This window comes from Xyrauchen texanus, chromosome 41 (genome assembly GCF_025860055.1).
Source record: "Xyrauchen texanus isolate HMW12.3.18 chromosome 41, RBS_HiC_50CHRs, whole genome shotgun sequence".
In the NCBI taxonomy this organism is placed as follows: Eukaryota; Metazoa; Chordata; class Actinopteri; order Cypriniformes; family Catostomidae; genus Xyrauchen; species Xyrauchen texanus.
The window spans coordinates 30,662,367-30,679,636 of record NC_068316.1 but is presented as its reverse complement, the minus strand read 5'-3'; the positions used below and the strand labels follow the sequence as shown (position 1 = coordinate 30,679,636).

At 37.1% G+C, this 17,270-nt stretch overlaps 1 protein-coding gene across 1 annotated transcript in view; it reads left to right on the top strand.

Moving 5' to 3' along the window:
- Positions 1 to 16,231, top strand: part of LOC127634472 (caveolae-associated protein 1-like) — a 34,219-nt gene extending 17,988 nt beyond the window's left edge. Inside the window, exon 2 of the mRNA XM_052114059.1 lies at positions 12,931 to 16,231. Coding sequence (XP_051970019.1) covers positions 12,931 to 13,794 — 864 coding nt within the window. The 3' untranslated portion in view covers positions 13,795 to 16,231. The remainder of the gene's footprint in view (positions 1 to 12,930) is intronic.
- Positions 16,232 to 17,270: the final 1,039 nt, after the last annotated feature.

The window sequence follows — 17,270 nt, the reverse complement described above, 5'->3', positions numbered from 1 at the left end:
TTGCAGTTTTGTTTCCTTAAATGTCATCTTCTGAATATCGGGGAATGGGATACGTATATGGTTGGAGATATCAGGTAGGAATATCCCACATCCAACTTGAATGGAAGGCAGCATAAATGTGTACGCTGATGAAATGAAATTTATTGAAAACAACATTTAAATCACAAACATTATTAGATAGATTTTCCAGGTATTATAGACCTCCTTGGTAGATTCATTATGAAAATTATGATTTTTGAATGTCTGTTCAGGAACCGTTCATTTCACAAAACAGTCATGCTGCAGTTAAAATTAGACTTAATTGAGCATTAAGTGTCGTTTCAAGTTCTGGCTTTCCTGCGTGGACGTGTATTTAAAATGTAAATTGGTATTATTAGATAGCTGTGTCATAATGTATGATACCCAAAGGCATAGGGTGTCTTAAGGAGTTTTCTTAATGGCATGAATCACACTAAGGCCTAGACTTTAAATGTACGGCCTACCACTGGAAATGAATGAACCGAATAAAAATGATTCATTAAAATGAATATGAATTTCCACCACTACTTGAGGTAATTCTACAAAACATTTTGGCAAATGAATCATTGGAAAAAGTAGCTTGTTACTTGGAAAGTTAAAAGTTTTGAAAACAGCTGAGCTACTCTCATGCTATGAAGAAACTTTGATAATTTAGTAGTTTAATTTTAGTTAGTTAATCCTCAACACTGGTTCCTTCATATGTCTAAGATGAATGATGGCCATAGTTGGCCTACACAGAGTTAGCATTGTCCTTTGATATGCAAGAGTCCCCCAAGTAATCAAAATAATTAAGGAGAGAGATAGCAAAAATTGATTTCTAGGCATTTATATGTTCAATAATAATTTTTTGGCCATGTACAAACTGCACATTTCTGGGAGTGACAACTGCATTTTTATGTGGGAGTGGATAACAGTCAACATGTCATGCTGTTTGTAACTCATTTTACTTATTTATGCCATTTGACATGTTTCTAAGTAAAACACTACAATCAACGGAAAAATATAGAGTGGGACTCAATTTTAGTTATTATATTTAAAAAAAAATAATTTAATCACGAACACAAGCATCTTTTTATATATATATAACATGCACCAATAAATTGTGCACAATAACAGCAGAAATGTGCAGTTTGAAAGTATATAGAGTCAGTTTTTATAACATGTTGACTTTAAGCACACAAGAGAACTATTAATCTGCATTGTGTAGGGCAAAACACTCATTTCATTGGTAAGTCTTACGTTACCAAAGCAGTACAAATCCAGTGCATATAGAGAAATACAATGTCAGTGGAAATATAGATGGCTTCTGGATATGTATGAGCCTAGAGTGTAGTCTCTCTGTGTAAGTAAACATGATTTTACGAGAGTGAACTTTTTATAATCCAGTTTTTTCATTTTTAGGGATGCACTCCTTGATTGTGTAACTGTACTGCATTCAGTGTCTTGCAAAGAAAGTTTGGAAATCTAAGGAGCATATGATTTCATCTGTTTTTTTGTTGTTCAGGGGAGCGTTTTTTACATTACTACGGGCACATTGAGAGTATATGCTGGTTCCACACAGTCATAAATCTCTGTGTAAACACAATGCTCCCTCTCTCTCCTCCCATTGTTATTGGAAAGAGTAACTCGGCAGTGCTATGGCAACCATGATTGCAGTGCTTGGCACCGCTCTATATCCGAGGGCACAGCGGTCTGATGGCAGGATGCATGCTCTGAATAAAAAGCTAAATATCCTCTACTGTAACTGATAGGAAAGATTGCTGTACATGTTGGTTAGAGTTTACATGAATATTTGCTTTGATAAGGGCCATTCATTCATATAAGTCATTCACAAATGCATTATAAATCATTTGTGTGCAGTTATAGCAACATGGATAAAATCTTTAATCCAATACTTGCCAAATAGTGAGCAGTTTAACTTACACATTATAAATGCTTAATAAACAAAAAGTTTCTAATGTTGGCAACTCTTTAATAAATGCTTCATACTGTATCTGTCCACTTAATGTACCTTAACATAATGTTAACTAAGTGTTATTAAGCATTTATAACATGTGAGGTGAAATGGTTTATTTTTCACCAGATATTGCATAACATTTTTATGCATGTTGTTATAACAGCATATTAATGATTTATAACGCATTTGCAAATAAATGATTAGTTATTAATGAACATCTTCATAAACCCTTAACGAAGGGAACATGTTACCGCAACATATCTACATCTTGAGAGATTTCTGCCACCGCCATCACAAGGTCCAGTCCTAGTATTGGATGTAGCTTAAAGTCAGCCTAACACATTGGTTACAGATCACCTCAGACTGGAAACTTCATGCTTTGCTTATGACATTGGCAGCAAAGCATGAATTGCATGCCCCATGCTCCAAACTTTTAGGAAACATTTTTGAATAGCCCACTGTTGATACAAATGAAAACAAAGCATTGCTTTGTGTGCTCTATGACAATGTTAACTTTCTCAGAGTGGCCAGATCCGGCGTTTTAAAGGAAACCCTTGAAAAATTCCTTAAAGTTTACACTGCATTCCACGTGGATATCCACAGTTGCCACAGTTGTCTTGATGGTCACCATGGGGACACTGTTGTGTGGTTGCCATGGAAACACCCAGTGTTTGTGATATCAAACAGTTTCATTTGATGTTGTAACAGTACACCATCTCGGTCTCTCTTTACAACAGCTCTCTGATTCATCAAACCATATTCCCTGCAGGGAAAGCCATCATACCATTACTTTATATAGTCAAATCTCTCTCTCAACCCACCCCCTCTTCTTTCTCTCTTTCTGTGTGTGTATGTGAAACATTAAAGGAGAGAAAATAACTCTCCAAAAGAGCAGCTGAAAAGAATAAACTATTTTTTTTCCTTAGAGTCAGTTCACACAAATATTTTCCCCATTAATCTGAACCTCTGATCATCAGTTAATATAATAAGGAAGGATTATCGTTATAAAAACGGATAGTTTTCACTTTCAGATCTGATTGGATTGAAGCGTGTTCAAAGCCTTTGTAAAATATCTCATATACACACACCTGTGACCGCAAATCATCGTTGAATTCTATATTAATGTGACATGTTGCTTGTCAACCTTAAATAGACAGGCTTATGCCTAACTTGTAGTTATAATACATAATAGTACATACATTGTTTTATATAACTTGAGGCTAGCAAGGCTTGAGCTCTTAACCCCCATAAATGTTGAAAGGACTTGCATTAGCAGACACTAGTTTTGCATAGGCCAAGTTGTTGTTTTAAATAGAATATTACAGTAGCTTCACAAACTCCTGTTGAGAGAAAGCGAAAGTTTGTTTTTAGATTGAATTTATTTTTATATGTTTTTACATTTCTGCTTTTGTATGTTTTTTTGGAAGTATGTGAAAGCGTTTGTGCTCCACTTTCACATACACATCTACACTCCCAATCCTGGTATTCCACTGTGTTTCCTGCCATGAAAAGGTTATGTAACATGTCCGGAGGATTCCCCTCCACACATCAGTGCTATATTCATGGGAAAACCCCACTCCCACTCATTTTTCCTCTGCTCAGACCCTGCGATGGAGTTTGTGGGTGTGGTGGCGGGCTTTGAATGGAAAGGTGGGGCGGAGGGTGTTGTGTGTGGAGGGATTCCCTCATTGCCATGGTGACACGGCCGGCCATAGTCAGGCATATGTGAAAGAGCTCTTCACTTGTGACTAAAGAGAGGCGCTTGTGTGAGGCAGTGGAAATATTCCACCCATCCCCCCACCCACCCAACACATGTTGGCGCGGCTATCCTTAAGAGGACTCTCCATAGACATAATGATTTTTACACTGTATGAACTATAGATTCTATCCCCTAACCCTACCCCTAAACATAACCCTTATTAAAAACTTTCTCCATTTGAACATTTTCCAAAAAAAATTATAAAAAAGACAATTTAGTATGTTTTTTTTAAGCGATTTGAATTATGGGGACACTAAAATTGTCCTCATAAACTCATTTATAGTATAACACCCTTGTAAATACCAGTTTGTAACCTAAAAAAAACACACATGTTGGTCTACCTATCATTATGAGGACTTTCCATAGACATAATGACTTTTATACTGTACAAACTATAGATTCTATCCTATAAACCTAACACAACCCCTAAACCTAACCCTCACAGAAAACCTTCTGCATTTTTACTTTTTCAATAAAACATTGTTTAGTATGATTTTTAAGCGATTTGAATTATGGGGACACTAGTCTATGTCCTCATAAATCACATTTATAGCATAATACCCTTGTAATTACTAATTTGTAACTTACAAAATTGTCCTCGTAAATCACAAAAACACGCACAACCAAACACACACACACACACACACACACACACACACACGCCGCGCGCACACACACACACACACACACACATGTTGTGTTTCCATGTTTTATGGGGACTTTCTATTTAACTTATCTATCAGTCTGCTGACATGTGGAAAACATTTCCTGCATAGTTTCTTGTTCTAATTATGTTTTACGAAACAATTTATGACACCGTCATTCTTTTATCTCATCTTTGGAATGATATTTTTGCAATATTTGAGAAAAAGGCTTTCTTTCCTCCATAAAACCAGACTGATCTCACAGTGCAATTGGAAACAATAGGATGACTTTTCTTTAGCAATAGTTGGTCTGCCCCCAGTGGCCAAAGCGGTAAGTGTTGTTGGTCATATTGTCACGTTTGAGCTCCATTTTACCTGTGAAATGTCCAGGTGGATAGGGATTTGTCTAAAACTTCATACTGATGTGCTCTCTACAGTTAGGACTATTATGCATTCTGTGTATTTGACACTGCGCATCAGTACACTTTTAAAAGTACGCTCCCCGACTCTGCAAATGATTAAATATAACAAATGCTTCAACAGACTCCCGCTTGCCATGCATTGTCAGTTTTAACAAAAAATGTTGACTATATTGAGATAACATCAAATATATATGTATTAGGGTAATTTAAATATAAAAATAAACCATTATTGAAATTATACAACTGCTCAGTCTGTCAGAGATTTGTAGTGCAACCTCTGTATGTGATCTGTAAAGCTAGCACTTGCGTTTCAAGTCAAGTCAAGTGGTTTTTATTGTAGTTCAACCATATACAGTTAGTACAGTACACAGTGAAACGAGACAACGTTCCTCCAGGACGATGGTGCTACATAAAACAACATAGGACAAACACAGAACCACATGAGACTACACAAACTAAATAACATACCTATATATAGTGCATGTGCAAATGTGTGCAAAAAGTACGGGACAGTACAATAAATTACTAAAAATGAACAGGACAGTAGACTCAGTAAGAGACAGTGCAGCGCCGAACAGTACACAGTAGTGCAAAAGATGACAGTTTCTAACGGCAAAAAGTCCGAAAATACAATGAACAAGAACACAGGTCAGGCCATGTGAGGGGAGAAATGTAGCTAACAATTAAAACCAAATAATGTCAGAATAAATAGAACACATACATAGAATTGCTTATAATGTTTTACCAATAGATGGTGCTGTCACCAAATGTATATGTTAGTGTTATTGCATTGTCGCAATGACACATGTAAAATTTCATCTCAATATGTTAAAGAATTGCTGAGAAACAGCCTCAGATCCTTTTTGGCATCTTGCCAACAAATTCAATGACGTGTTATATGAGAACGGTTTGGTCTATCAAAAAGCTTTTCATAACTTTTTTGACAGTGTGGCCTGAAGATGATCTGACTCTAATTTGGGAAAGATGTGATGAATGCTGTAGGGGGAGTTTGAATATGGAAGTATGTTTTTAGTATGACTGACCATGGCAAAATTGGTATCATTGTATTTTGCATGACCAAAGTAATGTAAAGAACCAGTCTCATGACAATAGACCAAATGAATAAAGTTTCTAAGCATTTTTAAACATGTCTTTTATTTGTGACCATTTGCTGGCCCCAAACTTCTCATATACATTCATGACATGATGCCGATGATTTATACCAAATTTTGTCTTGATACGCCAATGCGTTTGCAAAATACAACATTTTACAACTAAATTAAAACTGTCCGACACCCAATGTGGCCGACTTTAGAACACTGGGTATCATTCGACTCTGTGTGTTCTAAGGCAGCTAAAGAGACCATGATTTTAGGCCAAAATATTCCGAAGTTATAAGCAAAAATAAATCAATAATATTTCTTAACTAGTAGGTGGCGGTGTGCCGAAACTGCTCAGGGACCCTCAGGTCTTCGTTGTGATGGCATATACCAAGTTTCATCAAGATAAATTGCCAAGATAAAGCTTACGAGTAGACCTCTTTGGCGTGCTCGCCGTTGATTCATTAAGGCGTTATATGAGAATAGTGTGGTCTTTATATATATATTGTAACCATGGTGTCCATGCGACATGAGCCAAGAAATCAGAGAAACATATAGATTCAAAGAAATGTGTGTCTAGGCCAAGAGTTATAGGCCTAAACATATGGGCCAAGGGTCAAGGAATGTGAAAAGGACTTTACACAGCATGGTGGTCTGAAGGTTAAGCACCTCCTTTCAGTGACAGTTTGTTGAAAAAAAAATATCATAATTTAAGAATTTTGGGGCTCTATTTCTTTTCATGGAAAGTGCCAGTAAACCAAACCGCACCTCATGGGACAGTCACTGTCAACAGAGCTCTTGTTGTGTTAGTTTATGTTTATACACACTGTGACAAACACATGGACGTAAACTGTCCAGGAGACATACACAAACAACTCTTCTGTCCATGAACTCATAAATTATGTCAATCTCTTTCACCCTCTGGCCTCCCTGTTTCTGTGGTTGACTCATGGAAAAGTTAAACTGTGTGTTGTGGTCTTTGCTCTCTTTAAGCTACTCGTAATCCTGGTTCTGGTTCTTTTCATTGCTTTGGTCATGCCAAAAACAATGATACCAATTTTGCCATGGTCGGTCATACTTAAAACCTACAAAAAAAATGTTCATACTCCTACAGCGTTCATCACATCTTTCCCAAATTAGAGTCAGATCGTCTTCAGACCACACTGTCAAAAAAGTTCTGAAAAGCTTTTTTCAAGGTGAATAAGAAAGAACCCATGTCACGTGCACATGAAGTCAAAGTCGGTTTGACGTATATAGATAACTACATGCCAACCATAATGCAAAAATAAATCATACCTTTACAACATCTTTCAGTGCAACAGCATGTTACAGATGGCAGTAAATATGGACCCTGTGTATACAGTGCATAGCAATGAACATATGAAGGGATCTTTGTCTTATAGTATGAAAGAATTTAGACTTGGATTGTGGCATCTAGACTTTCAAAATGGAACAATTTCAAAGTACATTTTTCTTGGGAATGTGAAATGTAACTCCACCACTCTTATCGCTTACTCCCATACACACATTTACTCATATTTTCCATCATTTCTTATGGTGGAGTGTGCGTGTAACTTCCTCTCTGCTCAGCAGAACAATGCAACATTAACTTGAGAGAGGCACTCTGGGATGTCAGTCCACCAAGGTGAATGCCTGACTTCCATACATGTTTTCCATCTGAAAGTTCTTCCATTACAGCTGCTTTTAAAGAATGCTGTTTACACAAGACCTGCAACCTTCTGACCTTTTGGCCATTAGTGGCTAGATCAGACCAAAAGAGATGCCCTTTGAATATTCTGAAATTTGCTGGTCTGAGATCATATTTGAACCCTTTGAAAAACACTTTGATAGCTTAAACCAGCCCTAAGTGGTTTGATGATCTTAGGCTGGTTTTAAGCAGTTCAGCTTGTCTCCAAGCCTGACCATCAAAACAGACCAGTCTAACTAGCTAACCAGCTTTATTTGGAGACCAGTTAATCACATTAGACTTAAGCTTTTTGTTTTTTCTTCAGTAGGGGTGCTTCTATCCCTTATCTGCCAACCACTTTATTTCTTTGGGTTCAAATATGGTTAGACAGAATTAGAAACGTAGGTATATAAACAAAGGTAATTGAAAGAGTTCCCAGCACTTGCTTTATTAAAGACTATAGTAGGTCTCATTCACTAATAATTCCATAAAAGTTGCCAACCTGATCTCATGAAATTTACATGACAATTGCGAAATTTAGCAAACTAAAAGTACGTACTTCATTACGCGTTTTGCTGCAGTTTCCCAGTGAAATGTCCAGCAGGGTGTGCCAAAATTGAGCGAAATTAAGTTGTAATCATACTAGGTTTTTTAAGGGACAAATTCTTGAATCATTTACTCACCCTCATGCCATCCCATGTGTGTGTGGCTTTCTGTCTTCATCAGAACATGTATGAAGAAAAATGTCTTAGCTCAGTAGTTACTTAAAATGCAAGTGGATGGAGATTAGACCTTTTGAATCTTCAAAAAGAACAGACAGACGTCATCCATACGACTCTCTTCTAAAGTGAAATGATTGCTTTTGCTGTTAAAAAGATCAATATTTAAGTACTTTTTAACCATAAATCATCGCTTCCGGTCAGTAGCGGTCAGCACGTGTGACATAATCGCATTGGCATGCTCATGTTTACAACTGAGTAGGAGGAATGCTGTACAAAAGCTTTGTTGGTTTTATCTGTTTGTTTACTCACAATGGGGTGTTTGTGTTCTCATCCTTGATGCCTCAACCGAGAGAAAAACATGAGATTATGTCCATACTATGCCAATGCGAATACGTCACACAAGACCGTGTGAACTCCACCATCTCGTGAGTGCTCATGGCTGCTGACCGGAAGCAATGCTTTATATTTAAAAAGTACTTAAATATTGATCTTTTTCACAGCAAAATCGATTATTTAGCTTTTGAAGACGTACAGCCAGTGGAGTCGTATGGAACATTATGCTGACTCTCTATTCTTTTTGGAGATTCAAATGCCTAATCACAATCCACTTGCATTTTAAGGACCTACTGAGCTGAAATATTCTTCTATTTTTCTTCAAATGTGTTCAGCTGAAAAAAGAAAGTCATGCATATCTGGGATGACATTAGGGTTAGTAAATGATGAGAGAATATCCATTTTTGGGTGAACTATCCCTTTAAGGTGAATATTAGATGAGGGTTTTAATGACTAAAACATATCTCCATAACCTAAAAATTTCACCTAAACCTAACCAATGGTGTTCTAAAAGATGAATGAGAGGTGAACAAAACAGACATCCTAACCCTTTACCAATGCCTTATCCTAACCGATAGTGTTTGTTTTGTGTCAGTTTTGGTGTGTTTTTGGCTATCTGAAACATCTGAATTGCATCTAAATGATACACCTCGCAGCAGCAAAGACCCTTTATTCATACTGACTTTTTGATTGCTTGTTTGTTGTTCTCCCAAATTAGACTATTTGTTCCTGCTTGCTGCAGACGTGAGGATAAATCAGACAACAAACAAAGACATCTTTATGTTTGTTTGTTGGTTTGGGAATGTTGGCAGAGTCTTTAACCTAAAACTTTCACCTAAACCTAACCAATGGTGTTCTAAAAGATGAATGAGAGGTGAACAAAACAGACATCCTAACCCTTTACTAATGCCTTATCCTAACCGATAGTGTTTTAAAACCAAATTCAACACGAAAAGCACATTTACTGTAGTAACCATGTCATTTTGTGTCGCTTCTATGGCACCTTTTTTTTTTCTTTTCTATGGCACACACACACACTCTCACTCCGAACATCCTTGGCTGGGCTCGAGCCTCGGTCTCCAATCTATTTACATTTGAATATGTGTGTAAATGTAGGTTGGCCTGTAATACAAGCATTAAAATGTATTGTTTTTCAAATGATGCCTGAGAGTAAGTGTGTTAGATATCATAACAGCAGTGTGTGATTAACAGAGTGAAAAATAAGCATGTATACAGTCATAATCATCCATTGTAGTCATGATTTGTGTGAAAGTGAATAGAACACACAGTTGTTGTAGCACCTCTAGTGTTCATTTCACTTGGAAACTGCTGTAAAAACATAGAAAGCGGCACATAAAACTCAATTTTCAAAAATTTTGTTATAGTAACGTTCATTCTATGAGATTAGGTTGCAAGTTGTTTAATTGCATGTGCAGGAAAGGTTCTCATGTAAACTTTCCGTCGGATTTTAGTGAGTGTGTTCGATAACTTCCTTGACTCCACTGTTCTGTTCCAGATTACTGGAAAATCTAGCTTAAGTTAGTATCTTTGCTACTTTTAATTAACTTCTGAACACTGATACAGTCTTGCCTAAAAGAATGTACAGCACGTTCTTTGAGGAAAACCAAGTGTAACATTCTCAAAAGATTTCTAAATACACCTAGACAACCAAAGATGGACTGCATTTATGATGCCCTGTTTCTATAATGCATTCATGAATTACTCTGAAACAAGGGTGACGCACAATGGATCCCAGTTTTGATATTATTTGGGCAAATCTTTCCATGGTCTTCACCACCTTTACTCTTTATAATGACATAAACTAAAGCCTTGAGTTTAGATAAATCAGTCTTACGTCACCCTCATGAAATAACAGAAACATGAATATCTGTGAAATACATCACAATGTGTAAGATTATGAACAAGTAATGAATAAAGGCATTGTGTTCAGGATGATGTGTCAGTTTTGGTGTGTTTTTGGCTATTTGAAACATCTGAATTGCATCTAAATGATACACCTCGCAGCAGCAAAGACCCTTTATTCATACTGACTTTTTGATTGCTTGTTTGTTGTTCTCCCAAATTAGACTATTTGTTCCTGCTTGCTGCAGACGTGAGGATAAATCAGACAACAAACAAAGACATCTTTATGTTTGTTTGTTGGTTTGGGAATGTTGGCAGAGTCTTTACCGGAGCATACCGGGATGACTGTATCACACCGATGGAAAAAATGTCTCCTTTTCAAACAAGCCTGTGCATTGTGCTGTGCAGTAGGAACACATTGCGCTCGGGAGCGAGGGGCTTCACTGGTTGGAATGCTGGGAATTAGGGTCGGGCAGGAGGGTGGGTGGGAGTCAGGTCGAAAGGGAAGGATGATGAAAGAATAGAAGAAAGGACAACAAAAGAAAGAAAACAAAAACATCTGAACAGTTCTAGCTGAGGGTCATGTATGTTCTAATATGGTGGTGTGCGCTTGTGGGTTCTCCATGTGACAACCTCTCGTTTGAATTCATTTATCATTTTTCTATTGCAATTTTATGCTATTTATGCATATGCATTATATAGCATGGGCCGATTTGACATTTTATATAATTTATAGGGTCATTCATAAAGAGTGTTTTTCTTAGATAGCAAGAGGACATTGGACACCCAGGGGTGGGAACAGGTCAAAAACTTTTAAAAATGAAAGAAAGTTACTGGTTATTTGTTGATGTATTTAGAAAAATGCCTAAAGTACACAGTGAAAGTTTAAAGACATGAGCTATTCATTGTTTATGTAAATCTAAACACAAATGGCACCTGCTGTTAAATGACCCTAGAAAAAACACTTACACCACAGTTGCCAAATAAAGGGGTATTAGTGACCCAGAAACATAATCAAATCATATGTGTGAGCCTAATTAAATACATTCTCCTATATATCTTGTTGTGAGTGGGTGGGTGGGTGGGTATTTGTCTATGCGTGGAAGGTCACCATCATTCTTTGCACGGATGCTGAACAATAGAGCCATTAAACAGGATAAATAAAGACTGGACATTGATTGTTTTTGGCTGCCCCTGCTGCTTTACGGGACTGTTACATACTTTTGGCAAGTTAAGCTTGTTAAGTTCTCTCTGCCCTGAGGGGAGAGATACAACAGTGGAAAAGTAGATTATTTATTTACATTTTTGAAGATAATCTGGTGGTTCTTTTCTATGCAGAACTCACCTGCATGATGGTTGCCATGACATTGCTATATGGTTGCTAATGTGTCCTGTTTAGTTGCCAATTTGTTGCTGTATGGTCTCTAAGGTGTTCTGGGTTGTTTCCAAGGTCTTGCTATGAAGTTGCTAAGACTTTCTGGGTGGTTGACAGGGTGTTGCTATGCAGTTGCTAAGGTGTTCTGGGTGGTTTTTAACATTGCTGTGTGGTTGCTAATGTGTTCTGGGTTTTTAACATTGCTATGCATTTGATACGCATTGTTATGCCATTGCCAGGGTTTTCTGGGTGCTTGCTAGTGCACTACTATGTGGTTGCTAATTTGTTCTGGGTAGTTTTTAGCACATTGTAATGCAGTTACTAGGGTGTTCTGGGTGGTTGTTAAGTTTGTTGAGATGCAAAATGGTGTCGGATTAGTTATGCCCCATAGTTGAACACTTTGGGTTAGGTTTGTTCAAATTAAAAAATGCTAACTGTATGCAATAATAATAGTGATCCTTGACTTTATTAATAACTTCATTTATTTGTGGTATTTGCAAAGTTGTAGAAAGGTGGGAATTAAAAAGTGTGGAGGTTGTTGTTTTTTCTCAAATGTTAACAAATACAAATATATGTTGGAATATAACGATGCCAACAGTAAAATATTTGACAGCCCTTACAATACTCCAGAGTTCATGGCAAACTTGCGGCAAATTGTCCATTGTTGCCAAAGGTTTACTGCAGGTTCACCACTACCGCTAAAGAGCTGCAAACTTCTGGCAAACAATTACGAAGAATCACAATCTCATTTGGATGTGAAATAATGAGTGGGAAATTTGTGGCATGTTTGCAGCTAGTTTGCCAGAATTATTTTTTGTATGTGAGTTTTTACATGACTAGCTTTGGGCTCAAGGCCATGTCACTTTAAGTTATTCATTGGACAATGAATTCTGATATTTCTAAAAAAAAATAACCATTTTAGTTAACCACTCAGTTATGACAGTGCATTTATAGGCCTTGATAGTGAAATAAAGTTCATTTAAATTGCTTTGAGGAATGTGTATGTTTTCATGCCTTCATCACTGTGTTTATTTTGCTATCTTTCAACAGGATGATGTAAAAGTACCTTCAAAAGTGAATATAGCCAAGTCTATGAAGATTTCAGAACCAGTAGAGGGAGAAGGGGAATTAGAACTTAAAGTAGCTGCAGAAGAAGGAGGAGAGGACAAAGAAAAAGGACATCTGGACCTGTCTTCTGATGAAGAGGAGGTCGAAATTGAGGAGACCATTGAGGAAACGCGGGCAGAGCGTATCAAACGCAGCAGTCTGCAACGTGTCCAAAACATAAAAACTGCTTTCTCCAAGGAAAAGATGGAGAAAACCAAGCAAAAGACAAAGGATAACTTAGAGAAGACCAAACAGAAGACCAAAGACAACTTGGAAAAAACTCGCATGAAGACCAAAGAGAACTTGGAGAAAACCAAACAGAAGACCCGAGAGAACCTGGAGAAAACCAAACAAAAGACCCGAGAGAACCTGGAGAAAACCCGTCACAACATAGAAAAAAAGATGGGCAAACTCAGCACTCGCATGTCTGTGAACCCTGAGCGGAAGGAGAAGCTCAAGTCCTCGCAGAAGAAGGTGATGAAGTCCTTCACACCTGACCACACCATTTATGCCTGCTCCAAAACGGCTGTCTACAAGGTGCCGCCATTCACCTTCCACGTGAAGAAGATCCGTGAGGGGGAAGTGGAGATCCAGGGAACCGAGATGGTGGAGGTAGGTGGGGACACAGAGGAGGTGGACAATGGAATGAAAGGAGGAGAAGATGAGGAGATGGAGATGGAAGGTGGCGAGATGGTGGAGGAGGACGAGGAGACAGAGGACAGCCCTGAGATGCAGGCACTGCTGGAGATGGGAGATGACTCGGAGCTGGTGTTGTTGGAAAAAGACCACGATAGAGACAGCGATTAGAGAAAAAAAGATTGTCTACGTGTGTATGTGTATATGTCTGTATAAGTGTGCCTACACACTAGAGAAAACTCTGATAGGACATTTTTCAAATAGGAAAGTGTAAGATGCATTTTAAGTGTGTGGAAACAGCTGGATAAGTTTAAAATCAAGTAGGAATACAGTGAATTTCTGGCCGGGTCTGATGGGGGTGCTGGAGGGTTTCATTGGCCCTCTAGATTTTCCTTATGCACCCCCATAAACTTCTGACACCTCCCCGAATGAGAATGAAACATGATCAAGGGGGATCAACACACCCCACCCTGTCCTGTACGACTCCCCCTTGAGACAACCAGTTGACAACCAGTTGCCCAGCTCTGGGTGAATTGGATTTTCCAAAAGAACCACTGGACATATAACAGCATCACTTTCACTAATACTTGCATTTTTCCTCAATCCCCATTAAAATCAATGGATTCACAGTGTTCTCGGACATACTCTAGTGTGTAGGTGCCCTAAGTGTGTATGCTGCATACTGCTGGTTAAAATGTTGGATGTTGCAGGCAAAAGTGCATGTATCCATGTGTGTGTGTGTGTGTGTGTGTGTGTGTGTGTGTGTGTGTGTGTTTGCATCTTTTCTGGCAGCAAAATTTAAAAATGTAAGGTGACTCCAGTTATTGGGTCTGTTCCTCAAACTTATGAGCTTCCATCGGCAGCATTTTAAGACATCATAGTCATGCTCCCAAAACAAAGGCTGTTCCAAAAGGTAGGTATCCGAATTATGATGCTACCTTAGAATTAGGCCAATATTAGTTATATGATGAGGCATCGTATGTACCCTTCCCCGGGTAGGTGATCCCAGAATGCACCATGATGAGCTCAGCGGAAAAAATTAATTCAAGATGGCGATTGAAGAGAGAGCGATTTGGATTATATATACACTTATATTCCAATCAGTTCTGAAAAGTATCTTTTAAATTGTGTTTAATATCAAAGTAAACTGACAATTTTACCCAAAATGTGTTTGTATGATGCATATTTATGCTCAGGATCGCTATATTCCTCCTGCGTCACATGTATTGAAATCAGTTGCACGTGGAGTCTCTCGTGTGCGTGTGAGCACTATTTGATTGATGTGCGGAGCTGGCGCCTATGTAGAACATTCCAAATCACTCTCTTATGAGGCATCATGTCAGTAAGGATGCTGCCATAGAAGACAGCTGCCTGTGTAGGCAGGATGCAGCAACGCAGCTCACTAAGTTTAAGAACAGACCCAATGTGTGTGAGATTGAGAGATTTACTGTACTAGTCCAAGTAAATTAGTTCCTCATGATAAACCAGTGCTTTTGCATGATTCTGCATGGATGCTGCTAAGTCCAGCACTACATGAAAAAATACTGAGTTCACCTTTAACCTAATTTAAATTGTTGGGCAAGGGGTGGGAATTGGGCATGCTGACCAATAAGATGCAAGATGGGGCCAGAGGTCCCTGGAAACATTATTAGGTTATTTCAAATAATGAGACCGATGACCATGTGATCAAATGAACAACAGACTTGGATAAGTGGTTCTATCCAACTAGAAGATACTATACTTCACTTATCATAAAAGCTGGGGAAACAAAACAAGAAAAAAAAAATCCCTGAAGTATTGCTTCCAAGTGCTATTTTTATATATATTGTAATTTTAGGGTTGAATCATGTAACTTCTTTCTTAAAACAGGCTTCTTTCTGTCGCATCAAACAGAATTTAATACATCATTTTATCCTCCTAATGTTTTACAAATCATCAAAAATATAAAAGTATTTTTTTTTAATTAAATATGCAGTATACAGTATATTTAATTGAACTTTGTTTTAATTATATATGTTTTATATTATATATAAAATTACCCAACTCTAGCTCTGCAGGCTTGCTTTATTTTGCAAAAGTTCAACAAAAAGGCATCAGTGCTTATAACCCATTGAAAACTACTCGTTGTGTAACATTTGCACGTCCCCTGGTGGACATGTGTGCTAATGTTGTAATGGGCCAATGAGTGGTGAGCCTTTGCCTGTTGTCTATAGATAGAAGAGCACAAACATTCTTACAAAATAGGTATGAATGGCAAAAATCACATGTTCTGCTAGCACAATCACATGTACTCCGAGCAACAGTCTTGATCTGTACTAACCAAATGAATATGAATTACTGCTGTGACACCAAACAGACATTTCTTATGTTTCTCTCATATTTCCAGAGAGTTCCTTTACCATTATCGTCACTGCTCAGTTTGTAACATTTTATAATTGCTTCATAGTCTTGCAAAACTCCTATTTTACTTTAAGCATATTACCTTTGTTGTTGAATATTTGCTTGTTTAGCTGGTGATGCATATTAATACTCACTTGTAATGTCACACTTCTTAACCACTAATGTGTTAATAAAAGCAATCTGCTTCACAATCCATGAGTGCTGTTTATTGATAAAATATTATTATTAATAATAATAAAGATAGAACACATCTCTGTACATAGACATGTGTACTTTTTCCACATCTGACTATACTGTACATGTATGCATATATTTTGTTGCATTGATCGAGCATGGACTTAATTTGGCTTTTCATGCCACTGATCAATACTCTTTAATGTGTTCGTGTAAACAAATAATTACAACGTGATCTAAAATGATTACAAATCTATAATCCAAACGTCTGATTTAACAAGTATTCATCTCCTTTAAATCCTCACAACAAATCATCACTGATTGGTTGTAAATAGTAATGTAAAATGTAAGAATGTAGATTACCTGTATTCAAGGCGGTTCAGTTGATTCAAATATAACACCTCTATCTGAAAGAGACAATTTCAGTGTCTGAGATTGCAAAGAATGTGAACACAACTACTCTTTTATGAAAGTGCTGCAAAAAGAAGATCAAATAAAACATTTCATATGAGATCTAGGCTACAGTTTTTCCGAAGGCATGTAGGAGACTATAAAGGCTGCTGGAAGAAAGTGTAGTTTTTCAGCAGTTTTTCATTGTAATTTTAAAGCTGTTTTAAATGTACATCCACTTTTTAGATCATAGTCACATGTTTTTAAAGGAGCCCAATGCAAGTTGAAAGTATATTTTGTTTAAGATTGAGAGCTATAAGAGGCTAAAATAACTTTTTTAAAATAAAAACTACAAAAGTAAACTATATGATATAAAACTGTAACTTTTCTTAAAATACAATGTCAAACTTAATGAACACTAAATCAAACCAGAGGGGCAATACTTTTAAGATTAAAGATCAATATTTTTTAAACATCAGGAAACCATTTAAACAATTATAACATCCAAAATTCATCTTATGAAGGTGTCAAATTATAATAATAAAATAATATATATATATATATATATATATATATATATATATAATTTAATAATAATTATATGTACATTTTGTATTATTATTATTAGAATTTATAATTAGCTTAGCAATGTTCACACACACACACACACACACACACTCACA